Below are 17,249 nucleotides of genomic sequence, written 5' to 3'. Positions count from 1 at the left end.
CCATCTGACATTCGCGAAGTCCATGTTCGGTTGTGCGCTCCAATGGTTCAATTTCTATAATTTCTATTTAAGTAAAACCTTTATAACTCGAATGTCTTCTGAATTCCATCAGGTTTCATAGTCTCCTCCCTCAGTTAACAATTTAAAACTGTAAATTTCCTTACCACTTGAATAAATTTGTGGCCAACGTGCGTGTTCCAGTTATGGCGACTCCACCGTAATCTTTTCTTTTATACAGAAAAGAGGCGCGCGAGGCAAAGCAAAATTAACAGAAGACATTCTTGAAATCTGTGCTTGCGCGGTGCGGGATAAGGAAATTTTCTCTTTCCTTTTTCTTTAAAAAAGCTTTGAAAGCAAATATTTTTTACTTTGCCTTAATTATCGACTCCCTGGTACTGAGTAGCTGAGTGCACTATTCCGCTTTTATGACAATTATTTCAAAAGAATTAACTTTTCAGTTTAATTTCATTATTTTTACCGGTTCAAATTGTGTTTGCCTAGTTTTACGATTTTAGGGTTTGACAGGGGCAATTCTTTCTTTGCATGCTTTTAGTTTTACCGATTCGTTTGCTTGTCACTTGCCTAAGTATTTTGATAAAAACTCTCTTTTCTGTGGTCGATTTCGTTGGTTCTGAAACATAAAAAAACTCCCGATGGTTTTATAATTTTTGCCACTTTTGTTTTTTTGTGATGATGTATAAATGTTATAAAAGTACGTTATGTAATAAAAATGCAGGCATAATGTGGGCAAAAGTTTTATTTTGATGTAAAAATATGAATTACGTAGGTGAAAAACTCTAAAAATAAAGGCATGGAATAATTTTATCTGATCGAGCTCACGCCTAGGTGAAGGGCAGTCCTTTAGATTCGATATTTAAGCACAAGTTTTTTTTAAGAACATCCAAAAATTTTAAAGACTTTTCAAATGTTTTTAACTTTTTGAGTTAGAAGCCTAAAATGTTCGTAACATGTTCTTATTTTCAGCATTTTAGTGTTTTAAATTTCACAAAGGCCTATAATGTTCTTAGCTTGTTCTTAACATTTTTACCATCGTTAACCTTAAGTAAATAATTATATTCATCTAGTGGCTATCGGTGGAGTCTGGAAAGAGGTAGTCTATCCCCTTTCTATATGCGCTAGACCTGGGAGATCGAATACTGAGGTGGAGCGTCACACCTACTCTCAGCTCCCAGTAACTTACCGCCTAGATAAGATTACTCAATCTAAGCTACTCATTCGCTGAGTTAGCGGTGACCAGGGATCAAACCCACAACCCTTGGATTGTAAGGCGAATGCTATAACTAATAAGCTACCCTACCCAACCTTATGTTCTTATATGGTTTGTTCTTATAAAACAAGGTGTAGTGGACATGATCTACTATACCTTTGAGAAGACGAATTGTAGTGCAAAGATAGATTATTCAGTTACGGTTTGCAAGGTCGTTACGGTGGTCATTACAGTTTAGTTTTCTTTGAACTCGACCTGTGAGGACGAACCACATAAATTTTATCACGCATGTCTCAGTCACATTACTATTCAAAGAATCGAAAGTAAAAAGCGCGCATTTCTATGTTAAGCCTAAGCAGGTTATATCATTACATACATCTAGTTCTTTTTTACTATTATTTTGAGAAAATGAGATTCCTGCAATATAAAAGAAATTCACCGACCCTCCAATAAGCTGTGAAACAGAATCATGGGTTCAATGGAACCCTAACGGGTAAATATCTATCTAAAGAAGAGCTTCGGATCGCCTCCAACTGCAGTCGCAAGACTAAGAACCAAAATAAGTATTCCTATCTTAGGACACCGGTTTTTATGCTTTCTAAATCAATTATTTATTCCGAAATAAACGTCTTGAGAGTTTGTAGCATATCTTTAGGTTTTGGCCAAGATTTTGCCTCGCGATAAAATAACTCTTTTTAAAAAAAGCCATAAATAGAGTCTTCCTCGCGGAAAGCCCGTGGTTGCCATCATTATCAGAACGAATATTCATTATATAAAATTTAACATCGAAAACCCTTAAAGGGGTTATTACATGAAGCTTTTTACTTAAATTCGCTATGACGGTATAAACATTATAAACACAAAGCAAAACGCGACTCAAAAGAAACCTCAATTTAAAATCTATCGAGAAATTGCAATACAAGTTGCAATACTACAACCTGTATTTAGGGAAGTAGAAAAATATTTCAGTCAAGGAACGCTCTGTAAGAAGGCATTAGGAAGATGAACCTTCGCCTATTGATTTTGGTGGGACTTGCGTTCACTCAAGGTAAGGTCTCCAATGAAATAAATCATCACTTCGTTTTTGTTGTTTTTTTGTATCGTTTGATCAAGGACACTTGTATAGCTACGCTATACAAGTGTCCTTGGTTTGATCATAGTATACTATGGTTTTATCGATAGTTACAGGCTCAACATCGTGGCCTTTCATTGGCATGTCACTGTGTCCACACTTTGTTATATATCCGTTTTTGATGAAGTAACGCTTGGCCAATTCATGGCCAAAAATCGCTTGTATTTCATAACGCTTCGGCTTTGTACTAGCGAGGCTAAGCAAGTGTTCATTTAGACTGTTCAATGCGATATCGTAGGCCTGTACATAAGATTTCAAATGCATGGTTTGCTTTGTCAAGTTATGTACAGGCCTACGGTATCGCACTTTACGGTCAAAATAAACCCGTGCTTAACCTCGCTACTATTTTAAAGTCTATCGATAAATCATATACGGATTGTCAAGAGAAAGTTTTATTCATATCGTGGTCAATTTATATTAATTCAGGATATTTCTAACACGTGCATATTTTCGATGTCAAGCTAGAAAAAATGACAAGCAGTTTTTGCAGTTTCTGAAGGTGTATTTTTTTGGTTTATCCCAGATAAGATATAACATCAACATAAATAGTGTAGTAATAGAGGATAAAAAGAAAAACCTTCTAATTTGAGCTGTTGTTTCTCTTACCCAAGCTTTACTTTTTTGGGCTATCTATTAATTTAATCTTTCGATCCTCTCCAATTGTGGTACCCGGGAGGGAATTTTCCTGTTGTGGTATCTGTCCACAGATTTTGAAGCCTTTTGATGTCATAACTTTTCGAGATCTAGGCCCATAAGTGTGTTTTTGAAACTTTCTTATTTCACCGCATTATGTGATTATTTTTAGATTCCAAAAAGCCTTAAATTGTTCTTAATAGTAGGGGGTCAAGCCTTTTGTGTTTGAGTCAGAGAGTTGCTGTAATACATTTTTTACTCAGAATTTCATGCTATTTCAGATGGTACCAATCATTTTCGTTTATTTTGACTTTTGAAAATCAGCTACTTTCCTACCCCTCATTGTCCCTTGCAGTTTTAGCTATGGCGTCACTATTTTGGTCATAAAACGTTTTCCCGGGCCTAATCCACGTCCTCTCTCTCAAAAATATCTTATAATATACTGCTCTTTGGAATAGGCTAAAAATTGCTAGGTCGTAAAAAAGATAAGGGACCCAAGGCTTGGCCCCTACGATAACGTGTTTTTAAAATTTATGTTATTATATATAGTTTGCTCTTATTAAAAACTGTGTTGAAAATTTCTCATAAACAGGCAAGGATTTGTTTGACTTGGACGGTGTTGACGAACTTTTTCCTCATGATGAAAAAGTAGAGGGCGGTGGGGATGAAATATTTCTCCACGATGAAAAAACGCCACAACCACAATGGCCGCCCATAAGCTTCAACAGATGCTCACCACAGATATCTAAGCCCGAAGGGCTAGATTTGCAACTTTAAGCTTTCTCCAGCAAAAAAAAGTGAAGCTAAAATTTGACTTTTTAAATTTCGTGCCGATGGATAGGATCTAGCATTTTAATTGTTTTCGGAGCGCGAGATCAAAAAACGTAGCCGACAAACGCTATTTCACATCTCTCAAACCGGTGAAATTGCATATTTTAGTCACGTGACTCTGGTAGGAAATCCTTCCAAAGATGAGCTTCACTTTTTGATAAAAGCTGCAAATCTAGCCCTTCGGGCTTTACAGATATCTGTGATGCTCACAATCAACTAAACTTAAAGCCATGTACGGAATCATGCATTTTGAAACATCTCTCAAAAAGAAACCGATGACATCATTTGAAATTGATATTGAATGGAACGCTCTGGAATTTTCATCCGACTGAAAATACGAAGAAACATGGAGGAGTTTATATAGCGTACACTTTCGGTATGAAAAACGGACCCGGAGGATATTTTGGAATACAAATTCATGCTGACGGAGGTTTGTTTGAGTTGTTTGTGATCCAACTCATACAGTTGTTATTCTCTAATACGACGTCCTATTATTCGATACACTCCTATCCTATGATATTGAAAGTCACCGTCAACAAGAAACTCTAATAAACGACGCTCTACTATTCGATACGATCCCCATTTTGATAAAGATCCAAGCCCCCCTTGAAAATCGGATTAGGGACCGTCAACTGTATTGTCAACGGTGTAAATCAATGTGGAACCTTTTCCCACTAGGACGATTAGCCCAAAATAGTCATTCTCGGTGAAATAAACTATTCTGTATTTTACATAATCGAATTCAGAAATCAAACTAATTGAAAGGAAGTTGAAGTATTTTCGAAAACTAACAGCTAAAATGGCATCACATTTTTGAAAAAATACGATTGCTTATGTTTAATGCAATTAAAATCAATATAACACCATTCACCTACCAGTTTAATGGTATTTCCAGAGAAAAGCCCTTGGAAAGTACAAAAGATTTTCTCACAACACTTTTGACCCATCAACCACTGAGCTTCATTTAGACCCTGGGAAGCAGTTTCTCAATCCCGGACAAGCAAGATATTTTGATCGAATTTTTTTTGAAAGTGGTACCCGCATCGAGAGCGATCTACTTGTGCAGTAAAGATGTAGCGCCGTTTGTCGTTAGGCAAGATTTTAAAACTATAATGTCTTCATTGTGGGTACCCCTCTCAAAAAAACGATCAAAAATGGCGGATAAGGCTTGGTCTAGGTTTTATTAAAGTCAGTGCCATCAACCCCAAAATGTTTTAATTTTAGGCCAATTCATTTTCTCCGTCTGGGATGCAGATCGGACAAACAAAGCAGACGGTATCAAACACGTTAAAAAGTCATCAAAACTAGCATGGCCGATGGATACGGAAAATTGTAAACGGAATTGCCAAGATTGTGGTGTACCCTACTTAAAAGAGATTGGTAAAAAAGGTTTCACTACTGGTACAAAGTGCACCAAAAACCATCCATCGATGAAGGTAACACCTTTTTGTATTTTTCCGTACACCCTTTTCTCAAAGACCCGTTAGAATTTTTTCAGCCAACCATAACGAACGGAAGGTCTGTGATATTCCCATGGTTTCATGGTTGGGGATTTAAATTCCATTGTTTTCAAGTCAGAAAATTTAGTGGAGATAATTCATTATTTTCAGTGGGTACACAATCTGGAGTAGAATTTTCCACTGGGGACGATATTTTGGGCAATTTTTCCCGTGGGAAGGGGTCCCAGTGGGTCTGTGAGAAGGGGGTGTTTCGATCTAGAGTGATAGTCAAGTGGTGAAAGGCGTCAGTCTCTCAAGCCAGAATTTCGCTCCTTGAATTCCCGCTCCTTCTAATGTGCCATTCAATAGAGTAATGTATAGGGATAAAAATAGAAAGTTATGTAGAGTGCGAGAATGTGAAAAATATGTCGTTCTTTGTCGTTCTTTTTATCATTTGTCGTTCTTTTTGTCGTTTTTTAAATAGTTATTGTCGTTCTTTTTGATGGTCTGGAAACGTTAGATGAACAGTCTCACATTTCTCGAAAGCGTGCTTCGAGAATAGTAACTGCTATAGGTTTGGTTTATCAACATGAAACATTAAACCTTTTAGGAGAGGGATCGTAAATCTAAGTCTTTGGGGTTTACAGATGTAGTCTACAGCCCACCAAGATACAGTCATTATTTATTCACACCAATACCCTCATTAGGCTGGTGATCGATACAAGGTCAAATTGGAGTGTGTACCAGATCAAGATACTATCAACACCGCTGATTTCGAAGGTTTCAAAAAAGTCCATCAAGACGTTTTGGGAGAAGTTGATCGTGACGTCACAGGTAAAATAAAACTGAAATATTTTCTCGAAAATACTATCAGTTAATACTGAGAGAAAGCCAATCCTATGCTCCTAAAATAGCTCCCTCCCTTATTAAATATTGCAGTATATACCAGTCTAAATATGATTCCCCCGAGGCAGCAGATCGGACAGAATTAACCTACCCTAAATTGACGTGAAAGTTGGTACGTTTTGAAGAAGTGTCCAAAACAGGTCGGAACTGCAATATTAGCATATTTATAACATACGTACTTACTAATCATAAATTATTTTAACCAAAGTAAATATTAATGAGAATATCAATTAGGGGGAATTGTAGGCTGCAAGCATCCTCTCTGATATGTTTTGATATTGGGGATGCTAATCGTGTATAAAATCCCCGTCCGAACAGTAACCCAAATTTTGGGTAACCTGTTTCAACTTTCTTAAAATTGTTGAGAAACCCAATGATTGTATTAACATCTAGTCATTCCAATTTTTAATTCAAATTTAATGAAATTTAAATATATTTCATATAAGACTTACAAGTCAAGCTTATGAAGAAACTCAAAAAAACAAAGACGGGGGTAACTCTCGGACGGGAATTTTATACACGAAACGCATCCCCTATATCAAACCATATCAGGGGGATACTTACAGTCTAGGGAATCTAGGGAGCAGACTAGGAATAAATATAACAAATCTTTAAACAGTTAAATCAAGAAAATTGTTCCTATAGGATCTGCATGGGAAGTCAAAGTTATTGTCGTAAAAGGTGAAAACCAAGGTTCCGAAATCCCAATCGGAACAATCATGTTCGAATCGGCTGAAATCGGATTCAACCGTCTTGGGACATTTGACGAAATGATTGGCTGTAACAAATGTAACGCTATCTATCACAAGGACACTCGATATGGACCCAAGATCGGCGGGGACGACAGAAGTGTCCGTAAACCTACAAAGATGTATGGCGACACGAAATATTACAAATCTTCTTGCAAAAAGTATTTTATTTCTGGCTCAAAAGATGAGACGAGTAGAGTATCTCATTTGAGAGTGGCCCTCTAAATCTAACTGAAGGAGTTACAAAGACCAAAACACAAATTTGGTAACTGTTGTATACAACATATAGATTACATCGGTTTGTATATTTGCAAGTATAGTTGACTTTTAAGAGTCTTAATAAAAATCTTAACTGAAAATCTTGCGAGTTGTATATTTAAGAGCTTATTTTACCTTTTTCTTGAACACTTAACCTTAACATTTTCGTGTTCAATACAAAGCACGTAATTTTTTCATATTGTAATTGGATAGGACCATTTTATTTTATATCCATACAGGGCTTGGACGATTTCCACGAGGTAATCCGAAGAAGTATTTCCAGGGGTCTAAGGAAAGTCTTTTCAATTTTCAAGGGGGTTAAAAATTAGTCTAAAACTTCCTGAGTGTTATCAGTGCCGTAGACACAAATAATATTTTAGAGGGGCCCTATAAGTTTAGTATCTAAGGAGGCAAGGAGGCCCCACCATGGTTGGGGCAGACGGGCCAGAAAAAGTTTTGAACTTCATGCCCTCCAGATTGGCTAAAACTGCCTCTCCGAAAGTCAACTTTTAGCAAAAGGCAAGTAGAAATCGCTCGCATATTAGTATATTTTCAAATCATAAGATTATCATCTTAAATAGTTAGTGCATTACATTTTTTAAAAGTAAACATACAGACAACGTTGACGAAATTTACAACTTTTTCAAAAAAACACCATAATCTGAAAATCTTTTTTTTGGGGGGGCACCCCCCCCCCCGGCCACCCCCGGTGGCTACGGCACTGGTTATAGACTGGTTTTAGTTCGTCCACTTTCACTTAAAGGTATGAAGAAAATTTTTCCTTAACGTTTTTTGTAAATTTTACCATTTTCCAGGGGGGTACATTTTCAAGAATTATTTTTTTTGCTTGAAAGGTTCGTCAAACCTATTAATAAATATACCGTAGTAATAATGTTATTAAATGGAACAGCAATTATTCCAGTTATATCCTATTCTAAAGTAATATTTTTATTACCTGTAAAATAATGCTATGACACCCCCTTCTCACAGACCCAGTGGGACCCCTTCCCACTGGATAAATTTGACAAAATATTGTCCCCAGTGGATAATTACACCCCAATTTTTATTCCCACTGAAAATTTTCAAATAAACTAATCCTCACTGCAAAATGTTATGCTATTTTCCCCGTTCCCACTGAATTTTTTGACTTGAAAACAATGGAATATAATTACCCAGTCATAGAAAATATTGAAATATCAGTCCCCATCAATTTTCAGTCTGTTATTTTCACCCCCGCTTACTGTGAGAAGGGGGTGTTCTATGGTTCCGAATAGTGAATTAACTGGTAAGGCCTGAATAAACGGGTGAGGGTGGCTGAAAAAAAGCTATCGTGTAATATTGAAATTTCAAGCGTTAAAACGTCTATTGATTAAAAACCCTAAAGATATAACACGAGAGTGGGCTTTGCGGACTCTAAACACCCAAACTCATAGGAAATTGCAAAAAATACTCACAAAATGGTAAAGAAAACTAATAAACGGGTGGGGAATACTAATAAGGGCGGGGAAGGGGGCTCAAAAAGTTTTCGAAGATTAATAACATGGTGGGCACTTTTATCTTCAGCATACTGTGGCAAGATAGAAAATAAAATCACAGCCTAACTCGATAGATAATAGGAACATTTTAATTGATAATAACCAACCTACGCAAGTAATGTAATAAATAGAATGGATATTTGAACCACTAACTGGATTAAACTAAGGTGCAATATCCTACACATACTTGCTGAGTATGGTATTAATATGAAACTATCATTGAGAGATTAATAGGTCTAACAATCAGTTATTTGACGGTCGGTTCACAGCACCACTGGAGTATGAAGGGTGTAGGCGGACCTCAAAATCTATGATTATGAAACAGAGAGTTTCTTTTATCTGAATACTCTCTATTTGGACAGTAGAGTTCTCTTTTACTAAGTAAAGCATATCGTTTTTATTAAAAAATCCAACCTGATTGAAGCCTTCGGATGTTCATAACTTTTTGAGTTTTAAGCCTAAAAGTTGTCTTAACATGTTCGTATTTCACCATTATGTGAGTATTTCTTTTGCAATTTCCTAAGAAACCGTCCATTAACTTGTTCTTGATATTTTAGTCATCGAAGGTTTACTTTCTTATATAGTTTGTTCTAATAAAAACGTATATCATTTAACAGGTAGGACAGCGAAAAACGCATAGTGTCTGATGTATTAATTTCAAAATGTTATTAAAATTGATGAAATAAGAAGGTGCGATGTAAGACTCTAGTGTCAACCGAGTGCTTCTTTATATAAAAGATTGCTGCGTTATTAAGAAATCAGAATGCTGATATTTTTTTGACAGACTGGTGATTGGTAGTGATTGGCGTTAACTCAAAAATTTACAAGGATGAAGCTTTACTTCTTGATATTTACTGCAGTTGTTTTAGTTTACGGTAAGTTTGAAATCCCAACCCGTTTCAATCTTTTGTCAAGTTATCAAGATTTTGATTTTGGCGTCCCCTAAGAAAATCAAATGTTTTTGGAAAAGTTATGCTATATCCGAGTTGTAAAAGAGTAAAGGGGCGCTGAAATTAGAAATGAAAGGCATCTTTTTGCGCCCGTTGTATTTCGGCGCCCCGAAAAAATCCGACTGCTGGAGCCCCTGCCACCACGCTATTGCTGTCGATCAAACAGCAAACAGAGTGATTCCCCAATCCATGATATATAAATTAGTACTGTATTGGAGTTCGTGAAAATTATCAAAAGACTACATTAAGAGCTCATTTAGGCGAGAAATATTTTTGGCAAATTTGGTGAGTTTAGACAAGATTCGCCAGAATAAGTTCTCATCAAAGTTAAATACTTTGGCCCATTCAATTCACCAAAATGAGTTCTTGCCACAATTGAATGCTTTTGTATTTTGCAAAAACATCCCCAAATTCATCTAAAATTGCTGAAAATAAGGCAAAATAGTCCAGATTCAGTCATTTGTTAAAATTAGTTCTCGCAAAAACCAATAAATCTGACCATATTCACCAAAATAAGTTCTCAAGATTTATGCTGCTCACCAAAATTAGTTTTCGTCAAAATTAGCTCCTTAATGTACTATCTAATGTGTACTATCCATAAAATAGTATCGGGGTATGTAAAATGAACTAAGATTTCAGTCGAATCACCCTTTTAAACCTTCGAAACTGAATTTAAGCTAAGGAGATGTGTTCTAAGGTATATATTTCAAACCGTCGTTTTTGCAATTCAGAAGGAAGTTTTTTATATACAACAACAAAATAAGTAAGTGTGCGACCCAAGGCTCCTCTTTTGATAATGATTACCTGGAGGTAGGGAAAGGCGCTACTCTTTCTCCCTAGATTGCTCCACTTACGATTGATCCTTCTCTTAAATTGCTGAGCATCAAAGCAGAAAGAATTTCAGTAATTTTTTATACTAAAGCGAAGTCTTCGGTATAATAGTCTAAGACGAGTTTCATCTAAAAGGAACAAATGTGAAGACGGGAATTTTTTACGGGAGGGACTGTTGTCTTAAACACAGACTCTATCCGCCGCGAAACATATTACGTTTTATAATATACAAACTATGTTATATCATAATAACATATTGTACGGACGATAGCATGGACTACATAGACGGATGATCTAACTCTGCACTACGGTCGCTACCAACAGAAAATGTACAGTCGACTATCGCTAATTCGAACACGAATGGGCAATTTTATTTGTGAGAATTACAGAGAGATTCGAATTATAGAATGCATTTCAAGAGGGGTTCTCCTTGAAGGGGAGTGGAAACAACTTCGAAATATAGCAAGACTTGAATAATTTAAGTTCGAATAAGCGAGAGTTAACTGTAGTACTATTTACATATCTTAAGGCCAGTCTCCACTTGTGCGCGCTGCGATCGCACTTTTTTAGTAGATCTACCACGCTATTGGTCAAAAGAAAAATGAAGCAATTCCATTGGCGCGATCTGACGTAACTTTTGAAAAATTTTGAAATGTGTTCAACTTTTTTTTTTTTGCGCGCGCTACATTTTTAAGCAAAAAGGATTGAAGCCAAAAAGTGTGATTGCAGCGCCCGCGGGTGGAGACCGGCTTTTAGATTAATCTAATCCTATTTATTTCAGCTAACGAATGGCCACCTGTCAGCGAGGAAGAATGTTCGACAGATACCAAACAAAAAGCTATGCATGGAAAAATGACCTTTGACCCTCCACTTAGTGAGTCCCCAATGACGTCATTTGAAGTTGACGTCGAATGGAATGATTTGAAGTTTCACCCAACGGAGAATATGGAGATGAAAGGAGGCATGAACGTGGTGTACACTTTGGGAATGAAAAATGGCCCTGAAGGACGTTTTGGGATTGAATTATCACACTCTGGAGGTATGATTTTGAATTCTAACATCATGTTAAAAAGATATGATAGCAACCTGACTGAACGGCGATTTAGCTTACATGAAATAAAAATAAATAGATATACCTATTTAAGTACAAAGGAATTCAAACTCGTTCCCAGTCCGTTAAATCGCTTTTCATGATCATGATTGCACAAAGCTCTATCAGTAATAGAATTCAAAAGTGGTACGAGTGCACATTTCAAATTCAAGAAAAAGTTTACCATATTATCATCGTCAACACCCCCTTCTCACAGAAAAAATGGCCAAAATATCGTCCCCGGTTGAAAATTATCCTCCAATCTTTGTCGCCACTGAGAATAATCAAATAAACCAATCCTCAATTCAAAATATTATGCCAAATTTTCCCATCCCCAATGAATTTTCTGCCCTGAAAACAAAAGAATTGAAATCCCCAGGCATAAAAAATATGGGAATATCGATCCCCATAAAGTTTCAGTCCGTCATTTTTATCCCCACTGGCTGAAAAAGTCCTACTGGGTCTGTAAGGAGGAAGTGTTCGTCAAAGATCTGAAAAAGTTCTAAAGGCATTATCAGATGATTTTTGATATTTGACTTAGAGATTCATTTTATGGTCCTAAGGAAACTGTTTGACCCAATTATTTTCCAAAGCTGAGATATTCGACTTTGAATTTTCAAATTTTTACTTGAAAACAATAGAAATTCAATGTATAAAGACTGTTTAAAGACTCATTTTTAGAGATTTCAAAGTCAAATATCTCAGCTTTGGAAAAAAATTGGGTCAAAAGATTTAGAGGTGTCTCTCTGGACCATAAAATCATTTGATTCAACCGGGGACGATATAGTTGTCAAGTATTCTTTGAAGCTCTATGGCCAATCCAATCCTTGTAGGGTTTAGATTGTAAACTTTTATTATTATTACTATCTCATTTCTTTCCTTATATAAATTCAAAAGTACAATAGAGCTTTCCTGTTTATAAATCATAAAGAGTACATCTCGTACTAAATAGTAGCAACATAAATTACCCTGAGGTGTATTTGATCGAGAAAAAATCGGAGCTTAGGTTTTTACACATCAGTTTAAAAACGTAAATTGATAATTTGATTTGAAGAAGCTATGGTTACTTCCCTGATGCTAAAAAGCACACTGTGATTTGAAAAGCGAATTGGGAAAAATTCCGCTTAGATCGTTAGATAGATTTCGTTCCTAGATATAAATAAACTGATATATATATATAATATAAAATAAACTAAAGATATAATAAACAGTATATATTAGATAATATTTTCTTATTCAGGACTATAATTTCAGGATTTTGGGACAAGATTTATGTTCGAAAAGACGCTGTAAAACACTGAAAAGATTCACAGAATATTCATTGGTGACTCGATAATGATTCTGAACAAGCTTGATTGCGTCTCATGATTTATGATGTTTGTCTCATTATTATTATTATTATTATTATTATTATTATTATCCCTTTGTTGTTTTACCCAGTTAATTTGAATACCATAAATTTGTCGTCAAAGAAGAAAACTTAAATCCATAAATAACCGATTATCTTCTGGAAAGATTTTCGAATACAACTTCAATCATAAGGAACTTTCTAAATTCAAATTCTCTAAGTGATGAAACACAAATTTATATGGCGAATTTTGATTCTTAATATTTTATTATTCAGGCCAGTTCATGTTCTCAATGACTGACGGCAATCGAAAAACCTCAGACGGCAAGTTACAAAAATCTTCCAAACTTGCATGGCCAATAGATACCGAACATTGCAAAAGACATTGCCAGAACTGTGAAAAGAAAGACAATGGGTTAACAACAGGGACTTACTGCTCAAGCGAGGAAGATATCATGATGGTAGGTTGATTTTTCTTTACAGGAGCTCCAAACATTTTCTTTGGTCTTTTCACAAGTTGAATTTCCTTAGGAAATATTTGAAATATATTTCATCTATCTTAAGTAAATTATGCAAGATTTTCTTGAAGTACAGGAAAAGATCATTGTTTGTATAATTTAGACATACACGTTTTGTTATTTTAAGAAGCTAAACTTACCAAGCAGCCTCAATGTTTCTTAATAAATCGGCCTTTTGAGTCTAAATGTTTCTTACATGTATCTAAACTTTTTGACATAATCAGCCAATTTTTCAGGCAAAGAAAAAAAAAACGTTTTCCTTTTGATTGGAAGGTTCTTAAAAAAACCGAATTAAAAAATGTTATTCTCTCATTTACAAAATGCTCGAATAATAGAAACGAAAACATTTCACGGAGTAATCCCTATGACGGGAACTGAGAATTAGCTCAAATCATTGAAAAAATAAGAGAGTTTATGGACATGTTTTTTTTTGACTGTACCAAAATGCCGATTTTCAACCAACCCGGTTCAAATCGGCACTAACAGAGACAGCTGAACCCTTTCTTATCGTTATTCAAAAATAAAAAAATAGATTAGTAGCTCTGTCCGATACTTTTTGTCCGATCTTAATAGCTTTTATGGAACTTTAGATATTGCTTGTTGAATCCGGAGTATTTAAGGATGAAAAAATCATAGTCTATTTCGGATTTATAAAGTCGGCTCTATATTTGGCCTTTGTCGTGTCCAATTTATATACGAAACTTATATCAGGGTGTTTAAAGGATTGGATTTTCACATCGACCTCTTTTTTTTGGAAAAAACCGGAGGAAAATGGGATCAAATTGATCATTTTTGAAATCTAGGTGCTAATTCTAATCGTATATATTTTCCTGACAAGTCCATCTATCGGGGAGGTGATTTGAGATTTTTGTTCAGTTGACAAGAAAGGAACAAACTAAAGAAAACAGGAATTGTTAAAATGAGTGAAAAATGATTAAAAAAGTCGTGATGATTGTTTTGATCATAACTCACTCCCACGGCGATCTTTGACTGGATTAATCGGATTCAAATTTCCTTGTTTTAGCCAAATTTTAAGAAATTAACTGAGAAGAAATGGTTTTTTTTCTTTTATCCTTTAGAGGACAAATATAAGTACATTCTGTGAAAATTTCATGTCTCTAGCACTTTCCTATCCGGAATTATCTTGATTCCGATTTAGAGGGATCTCATCCGGGATGAGGACGGGATAGAGGGATCTCTCGAAAACGAAAGTACCCTATAACTGGTGAACAGTTTGATGTATCAAAAAACTTTTGTTCCTACTTTTACATTGCTATAAGGAGACTTTATATACCAAATTTCATCTCCTTATGAGCACTACTTAAGGAGATACAAAGGATATTAGCCAAAATAATCCCGATTTTACAAAAGTTCCAATGAAAGATCACTGTGTCCGGCCTTTAAAAAAATTACTCTTCAGGCTATTTTATGATTTTAGGCTACCTCAGGCATGCATAGAAACCTCCTCAGGACCGAATAATGAGTCATGGAGTGAGATATGATCCAAAACACTCCATGATTAATTAATCCTGAAATACTCCGAATTTTGAAATTTCAAATAGCTCATTTTAAAGCCCTTCCCAAATCTCAATACATATCAAAATTTTGGGAAAATTCATCATGCGAATGACGAAATAATTAAAATAAAGTGATTTTCACGATTTTCGAAAACCTGATTTTGGTACAGTCAAAAAAAAACATGTCCTTATTGAAAGCCTTAATGTAAGACTAAATATGTAAAGTTTTTATTTTTGAATTTAGGTAGGGGACAGACATACTATTAAATTGGAACGCATTTCTGAGAAACAAACAATCAACACCAAAGACTTTGGAGGATTTGAGAAAGCACATCAAGATCATTTGAATGAAGGAGATCGTGAAATCACTGGTAAGGTTTTTGTTTGTATGGAAACAGAAAGAATCAGAAATAGTTGACTTGTATATAACTGCAGTTGGCGCTTTTCAATGTGCTTTCTACTTATTTGATACGCTCCATTATTTGATAATGTGACCTTTTCGACCGTAGCCGACAATTACCGCGCGGACATTTCTTTGTCCGTTTTCTGGAAGAGTCCAATAGGGTCAAAGTCTTAAGAAAATGCAAATCTAAACATGTGTTCTTCTTATTTTAGGATCAATTTGGAGTCTCAAAGCCATCGTTAAGTATGGACTTTCTGAAGGCTCTCAAATCCCGATCGGAACAATTATGATCGAATCGGAAGAGATCGGATTTGATCACCTTGGAACCTTCGATGAAATGGTTGGCTGCAACAAATGTAACACCATTTATCACAAAGACACGCGATATGGACCCTATGTCGGACAAGCGAAAGGATTCAATCGGGTACCTTTGCATATGAATGGAACTGCCCAATATGGAAATTCGATGTGCAAGCAATATTACATCTCAGGATCACAATATGATTTGAGTGTCTCTTTTGAAAGTGGTCCGTTTGCTGAAGGAGTTACCGAATCTGAGGTACAAATTTGGTAAAACCTTTTGGTTGTTCTATGGATGCTGTGGATGGTGAATGGACCCATTTTTTATGTTTATTTTTGACTTAAAACTTTTAAAACGCCAAAAGTGAATTTGAAGTTTATTTTGTAGATTTTTTGTTTTTGACCCTTGATTTTAACATTTTGCATGTAGCTGACAATTGTATGTACGAAACGAGTTCTATGAAAATTAAAATAAAGTTTTAAGTTTTAGTCATCATCTTAAAATCATTTATTATTTTAAAGGGTTTATGATTTTTTTCAAAATGAAGTAATAATACATATCATACTGCACATGAATAAGGAGACTGAATCTTGTGGTATAAGCTTATCATAGAGGCCTTTCGTTTTGTTAAAAAAGGTTGCTCCCGGCATTATATGGAAGATACGTTCGATTCGCGTAAGTGGTCGCATCTGTGGCTACCGATTCAGACGTTCGCTTCCATAATGGCGGAAATCAATTGACTTAACAAAACATGAAAAACATCTATTCATGATATTTACGACCATTGCAATGTCTTCTATTCCACCCAATAGCTGATTGGTTGAAAGTGACGTATTGAGTGATTTTACGTCACTTACAACCAATCAGCTGTTGGGTCCGTGATTTAATGTCAGAAGACATTGCACTGGTGCATACCATGAATATCTGTTGAATTTGTTCCCGAAAAATTCGGGACTGATCCCAATGTAGAGGATTAGGATGAGAGTCTGATTCTTTAGAGGGAAGCACAAGTCGCCCTGTAGAATTTTATCAAAATAGCGAAAAACTTTGACGTATTATATTGTTGGAAAGATGACATTATGTAGATTAAGAAAATCCAAGAGGGCAAATCTTTTACGCTTCGAGGATAGTTACGTCCAAAAGTCTACCAGCAGGGGATGAAAATTTAAAAATTGGAGAGAAAATATCACTAATCTTGTTTGGAAGGCTTTAAACCCCCTCTTTCCCATATGCGTGACCGGTTCAAGGGTATCGCTATAGACTAAAATTGCATAACACAAATATTTTAGGTTCGAAATATATAGTTCACAAATATACCTATTTCTTTGTCGAAGTTTTGAAACTTTAGTGAAAAGAATTGCCCAAAATTTACTTATCTAATTGACTTAGTCGTATAAATATCATTCATACTTTTTAGAGGATTTGAAAAAAATATCATTCATACTTTTTAGAGGATTTGAAAAGGCTTCTGGGCAAAAAGTACTTTTTATACTTTATTCAGATGGGTCACGATAATAGTCTGCACTCTTTACAAACATTTATATTTGTTAATTAATTTTCAAATAAAAAACCTAACATTG

General features: G+C 35.4%; 2 protein-coding genes across 2 annotated transcripts; both read left to right on the top strand.

Annotated features, from left to right (window-relative positions):
• Positions 1–2,089: 2,089 nt before the first annotated feature.
• Positions 2,090–7,143, top strand: LOC136811569 (uncharacterized). The gene is made up of 5 exons (XM_067068192.1): positions 2,090–2,276; positions 3,586–4,254; positions 5,049–5,260; positions 5,971–6,097; positions 6,815–7,143. The coding sequence occupies exons 2-5, from the start codon at positions 4,203–4,205 to the stop codon at positions 7,141–7,143; spliced, it is 720 nt and encodes a 239-aa protein (XP_066924293.1). The 5' UTR covers positions 2,090–2,276; positions 3,586–4,202.
• Positions 7,144–9,149: 2,006 nt separating this feature from the next.
• On the top strand, positions 9,150–16,250 carry LOC136811568 (uncharacterized). The gene is made up of 6 exons (XM_067068191.1): positions 9,150–9,207; positions 9,496–9,586; positions 11,274–11,531; positions 13,207–13,395; positions 15,214–15,336; positions 15,581–16,250. Exons 2-6 carry the CDS (start codon positions 9,541–9,543, stop codon positions 15,940–15,942), a joined length of 978 nt encoding a protein of 325 aa, XP_066924292.1. The 5' UTR covers positions 9,150–9,207; positions 9,496–9,540; the 3' UTR covers positions 15,943–16,250.
• The last annotated feature ends 999 nt before the right edge of the window (positions 16,251–17,249 follow it).

The sequence above is a fragment of the Clytia hemisphaerica genome, unplaced genomic scaffold (assembly GCF_902728285.1).
Source record: "Clytia hemisphaerica strain Z4C2 unplaced genomic scaffold, Clytia hemisphaerica genome assembly, whole genome shotgun sequence".
NCBI classification, from domain to species: Eukaryota; Metazoa; Cnidaria; class Hydrozoa; order Leptothecata; family Clytiidae; genus Clytia; species Clytia hemisphaerica.
This window is presented reverse-complemented; position numbering and strand designations above follow the sequence as displayed.